Below are 6,094 nucleotides of genomic sequence, written 5' to 3'. Positions count from 1 at the left end.
TCCCGCCCGGCGCCTGCGCAGTGCCATTGCGGCCTGGGCGGGAGGGCCGGATGGCGATGTGCGAGGACGTGCTGCTCTGCAACTTCGCCAAGTGCCGCGCCAAGCTGTCGGGCTTCGCCTGGGTGACCGCCTGCTCGCACGTCTTCTGCGACCAGCACGGCAGCGGCGAGTTCAGCCGCTCGCCCGCCCTGTGCCCGGCCTGCCAGAGCGCGCTGGCCGGCAAGCTGGACATCGTCCGCACCGAGCTCAGCCCGTCCGAGGAGTACAAGGCCATGGTGCTGTCCGGCCTGCGGCCCGAGCTCATCCTCGACATCGCGTCCCGAGCGCTCGCCTTCTGGACCTACCAGGTCAGCTGACCCGCGGCTGCAGCGCCCCCTGCGGCCGGGAGGGTCAATGACCGCCCCCTCACACACCGCCCCCTGTGGCCGGGAGGGTCGGTGACACCCCGCTCCCACACCGCCCCCTCTGGCCGGGAGGGTCGGTGACACCCAACTCACACACCGCCCCCCTGCGGCCGGGAGGGTCGGTGACACCCAACTCACACACCGCCCCCCTGCGGCCGGGAGGGTCGGTGACTCCTCCCCCCTCCCTCCGCCGCACACACCGCCCCCTCTGGCCGGGAGGGTCGGTGACACCCCCCCTCCCTCAGCGCTGACCCGCGGCTGCAGCGCCCCCTGCGGCCGGGAGGGTCAATGACCGCCCCCTCACACACCGCCCCCTGTGGCCGGGAGGGTCGGTGACACCCCGCTCCCACACCGCCCCCTCTGGCCGGGTGGGTCGGTCACACCTCCCCCTCCCTCCGCCTCACACACCGCCCCCCTGCGGCCGGGAGGGTCGGTGACACCCCGCTCCCACACCGCCCCCTCTGGCCGGGTGGGTCGGTCACACCTCCCCCTCCCTCCGCCTCACACACCGCCCCCTGCGGCCGGGAGGGTCAGTGACACCCCCCCTCCCTCCACCTCACACACCGCCCCCCTGCGGCCGGGAGGGTCGGTGACTGCCCCGTCACACACCGCCCCCTGTGGCCAGGAGGGTCGGTGACCACCCCGTCACACACCGCCCCCTGTGGCCGGGAGGGTCAGTGACCGCCCCTCACACACCGCCCCCTCTGGCCGGGAGGGTCAGTGACCCCCTCCCCCTCACACACCGCCCCCTGTGGCCGGGAGAGTGACCCCCTCCCCCTCACACACCGCCCCCTCTGGCCGGGAGGGTCAGTGACCCCCTCCCCCTCACACACCGCCCCCTGTGGCCGGGAGGGTCAGTGACCGCCCCTCACACACCGCCCCCTGTGGCCGGGAGGGTCAGTGACCGCCCCTCACACACCGCCCCCTCTGGCCGGGAGGGTCAGTAATGTTCCGGTTGGTTTGGCCGATTGGACCGGAAAGGGCAGCTATGATAGGGAACGTTGAGAGTGCCCTGGGGGGTAGTTTCCTAGAGCATTGTGTCATGGACCCAGCCGGGAATCTTGGAACCTGCCGCTGGTCAATGAAGCGGGTTTGATGAATGGTCTGAGAATGCAAGATCCCCTGGGGAATAGTGATCATAACGTGATGGGGATTCAACATTCGGTTCGAGAGTGAGAAACCGGGATCAGAAACAACAGTTAAATTAAGGGAACGGAACGAAAGAAGGGTGGAGTTAGGGGGAGTGAACCGGGTGGATGGATTAGCAGGAAGGACAACAACCAGGCATTGGCAGGTGTGCAGGGGGGGGGTCACTCAGGACTCTCAGGCAAAAATACATCGCGGAACGGTTGAAGGGGAGGGACGAACCAACCACGGCTAGCCAAGGAAGGAGACGACTGATTCAAAGGGAAGAGTTGATCAGTCAAGAGCCAGTCACGTGGTATTAGACCGATTGATGGGGCAAAAGGCTGCTAAATGCTCCAGCCCCAAAGACTTGGGTCTTAACAGAGGGAGTTAAGGAGATAGTGGATGCATCAGGTCGTACGTTTCCCAAAATGTTTGGATTCTGGATATGGATGCTTCAGACAGGACAGAGAGGGAAGTAAAAGAGGTGGGGCGTGGGGTGGGGTGGGGGGGGATGATATCACGGCTGTGCTAAAGGAGGACACTATGGAGGCAGTGAGGCATTATGAGGAACAAGAAGGGTGCAGTTACATTGTTGGGGCTGTATTACGGGCCTCCCAACAGGGAACGTGAGGTAGAAGAACAAATAGATAAACAGATTATGGAAAGATGTAGAGGCAACAGGGTGGTGGTGATGGGAGATTTTAATTTTCCCAACATTGACTGGGATACACTTAGCTTCAGAGGTCAGGACCGGGGAGAATTTGTAAGGAGCGTCCAGGAATGTTTTCTAGAGCAGTATGTCAATAGTCCGACAAGGGAAGGGACCATATTGGACCTGGTGTTGGGGAATGCGCCAGGCCAGGTGGTAGACGTTGCGGTGGGGGATATCTTTGGGAACAGTGACCACAAATTCTGTAAGTTTTAGAATACTCGAAGACAAAGGTGAGAGTGGTCCTAAGGGAAGAGTACTAAACTGGGCCAAGGCCAATGATATCAAACTTTGGCAGGAGCTGGGAAATGTGGATTGGACACAGCTATTTGAAGGCAAGCCCACATTTGAGATGTGGGAGGCTTTCAAAGGTAGGTTAAAGATAGTGCAGGATAGGCATGTCCCGTTGAAAGGCAAGATTCGTGAACCATAGATGACAGGAGAAATTGTGTGACTAGCCAAGAGGAAAAGGGAAGCGTACATAAGATCCAGGCAGCTAAGAACAGAACAGGCCCTGGAGGAATATCGGGACAGTAGGACCAATCTTAAACAAGGAATCAAGCAGGCTAAAAGGGGTCATGAAATAACTTTAATGAGCAGAATTAAGGAGAATCCCAAGGCCTTTTATTCATATATAAGAAGCAAGAGGATAAGTAGAGAAAGGGTTGGTCCACTAAAGGAATAAGGAAGGAAGGTTGTGTGTGAAACCTGAGAAAATGGGTGAGATTCTGAAAGATTACTTTGCATCAGTGTTCAGAGAGGAGAGGGACACCGTGAATGTTGAGATTAGAGACAGAAGTTTGTTTACTCTGGATCACGTTGACACAAGGAGGGAGGATGTGTTGGGTAGGCTAGAGGTTATTAAGGTGGACAAATCCCCAGGATCAGATGGGATCTATCCCAGGTTGCTGAGGGAGGTGAGAGGGGAAATAGCTGGAGCCCTGACAGATATCTTTGTAGCATCCTTAAATACAGGTGAGGTGCCAGAGGACTGGAGAGTTGCTAATGTTGTACCCCTGTACAAGAAGGGTAGTAGGGATATTCCGGGTGACTACAGGCCAGTGAGCCTATCGTCAGTGGTGGGAAAGTTGCTGCAGAAGGTACTGAGGGATGGAACCTATTTATATTTGGAAGAGAATGGACTTATCTGTGATAGGCAACACGGGTTTTATGCCGGGGAGACCTTACCAACTTAATAGAGTTCTTTGAGGAAGTGACCGAGTTGATAGATGAAGGAAGGGCTGTAGATGTCATATACATGGACTTTAGTAAGGCGTTTGATAAGGTTCCCCATGGCAGACTAATGGAGAAAGTGAAGTCACATGGTGTGCAGGATGTTCTGGCTAGGTGGATAAGGAACTGGTTGAGCAACAGGAGACAGAGAGTAGGAGTTGAAGGCAGTTTCTCCAAATGGAGAAAGGCGACCAGTGGTGTCCCACAGGGGTCAGTATTGGGGCCACTGTAGTTTGTGATATACATAAATGATCTGGAAGAGGGCACTGTTGGTATGATCAGCAAGTTTGCAGATGACACAAAGATTGGTGGAGTAGCAGAAAGCATAAGGGACTGTCAGAGAATACAGGAGGATATAGATAGACTGGAGAGTTGGGCGGGGAAGTGGCAGATGGTGTTCAATCCAGGCAAATGGGAGATGATGCATTTTGGGAAGTCTAATTCTAGAGTGAACTATACAGTAAACGGAAGAGCCTTGGGAAAAGTTGATGGGCAGAGAGATCTGGGAGTTCAGGTCCATTGTACCCTGAAGGTGGCTGCACAGGTGGATAGAGTGGGCACGAAGGGGCATATGGTATGCTTGCCTTCATCGGATAGGGTAGAGAGTATAAGAGCTGGCAGGTCATGTTAAAATTGTACAAGACATTGGTTCGGCCGCATTTCGAATACTGTGTACAGTTCTGGTCGCCACATTACCAAAAGGATGTGGACGTGTTGGAGACGTACAGGGAAGGTTTACGAGGATGTTGCCTGGTGTGGTAGGGGCTAGCTATGAAGAGAGGCTGAGTAGGTTGGTTTCATTAGATAAAAGGAGGTTGAGGGGGGACATGGTTGAGGGGAGCAGAGGGATCCAGATGCTTAGGAATTGGGCGACAGGTTTAGACAGGGGATTTGGATCGGCTCAGGCTTGGAGGGCCGAAGGGCCTATTCCTGGGCTGTAAATTTTCTTTGTTCTCTGGAGAAGTGCAAGAGGATTGGCAAACTACCAACGTGACACCCCCTATTGACTGGTTAGAGATTTTCAAGGAAGTCTCAATCAGGGTGGATCAAGGGGAACCAGTAGACGTGCTGTATTTCGACTTCCCAGAAGACCGTTCGCCAAGGTGGGTCAGAAACCCGCGAGGGTGAGAGCCCTTGGTGTCGGAGGTGGGCTGCTGGAACAGATGGAGAACTGTCCAGCGGGCAGGAGACGGAGTAGGGAGAAGAGGTTCTTCCTTGGCTTGGTGACCCGCGGCCGTAACCGTTTACAGAATGTACTCATGACGGGGAGGAGAGGATGTGGCGCAGTCGGATTTGCAGGTAGGTGGGGAAGGCAACTTGTGAGAGGGACGCAAATGGTTCACAGGGAGGCATCGATCGTGAGAAAGAAGTTGGCAGACAGAGTGAGGCAGGGGAGGTCAAAAGATTGGGGGACACAGATTGAGAAGGACAGCACTCCGACTGGCACAACCCATCCGGCTGGGACAGGCTAAACAGAGACAAGCCGGGGAATTCAAACCGAGCGTCCATCGATAAATACGTCGATTTGGACCCCATTTACCAACCGCTGAGAAAGAGAACCGGAAATGATATCGACCATCACAACAGACCAACACCCATGAGTAGAAAGTGGGACAGAAAACCAGCGCTTCACCGGAGGCTCACCGCTGATGTTACCGAGCGCGGTGACGAAACGTCTGAAGAACAGACCCACCGGCACAGCGAGCGAAATTACAACCTGATCCACGACCCGAACCTGCTCCAAATCTGCAGAACAGGACTGTACACAAAACAGAGCAAACCCCCACACAGAGGGTTGTAGTGGTCGGCATGGACAAGTCGGGCCGAAGGGCCCGTTCCCACGCTCTCCGACTCGGGGAAACCAGTGCACGTGGGCTAGCACACCCGGGGACAGCGGGGAATCAGGAAGGGGAGTGAAAGGTTGGCCCTAACCTCAAGGGGGTTGGGGTGTACGGGGAGAGAAGTCTTACTGTGACCGGACAAGGTGCTGTGGAGGCTGCCTCTGGACCACCCTGAGCAGGTTTGGTTCCCCGCGTTTGATCAGACATACTATTCCGCTGGAGGCAGTCCAGAGGAGGTGCACTCAGACGATCCCTGGGGTACCGTGAAATTTTCTGATGAGCAAAGGCTAAGCAGGTCGGGACTGTACTCATTGGTACGTATCGGACCAGGGTTAATGCTGAGAGGGCATTTCTCCTGATAGGAGAGGTTAAGACCCAAGGGTCACAGACTCAGAACAAAGGGGCGGGGAGGAGGAGGAATTTCTTCTCTCACTGAGGAGTGGGGGTTGGAGTTGTGAGTCTTTGGTGCTCTGGTTTCCTCCCACAATCCAAGGATGTGTAGGTTAGGGTGGATTGGGCATGCTAAATTGCCCATCATGAAGAGGGATGTGCAGGTTCGGGTGGATTGGCCATGTTCAATTACCCATAGTACCCAAGGATGTACAGGTTCGGGTGGATTGGCCATGCTAAATTACACATAGTGCCCAGGGATGTACAGATTCAGGTGGATTGGCCCTGCTAAATTACCCATAGTGCCCAGGGATGTGCAGGTTAGGGTGGATTGGCCATGTTCAATTACCCATAGTGCCCAGGGATGTGCAGGTTAGGGTGGATTGGCC

The 6,094-nt window shown here is 55.6% G+C and overlaps 1 protein-coding gene across 1 annotated transcript in view; it reads left to right on the top strand.

Annotated features, from left to right (window-relative positions):
* Positions 1-44: 44 nt before the first annotated feature.
* Positions 45-6,094, top strand: part of LOC122546519 (E3 ubiquitin-protein ligase CCNB1IP1) — a 9,577-nt gene continuing 3,527 nt past the window's right edge. Inside the window, exons 1-2 of the mRNA XM_043685215.1 lie at positions 45-347; positions 4,515-4,773. Of these exons, the coding sequence (XP_043541150.1) occupies positions 51-347; positions 4,515-4,773 (556 nt within the window). The 5' untranslated portion in view covers positions 45-50. The remainder of the gene's footprint in view (positions 348-4,514; positions 4,774-6,094) is intronic.

This window comes from Chiloscyllium plagiosum, unplaced genomic scaffold, assembly GCF_004010195.1.
Source record: "Chiloscyllium plagiosum isolate BGI_BamShark_2017 unplaced genomic scaffold, ASM401019v2 scaf_78808, whole genome shotgun sequence".
Taxonomy (NCBI): Eukaryota; Metazoa; Chordata; class Chondrichthyes; order Orectolobiformes; family Hemiscylliidae; genus Chiloscyllium; species Chiloscyllium plagiosum.
The sequence above is the reverse complement of the archived record's forward strand: the minus strand, read 5'-3'. Positions and strand labels throughout refer to the sequence as shown.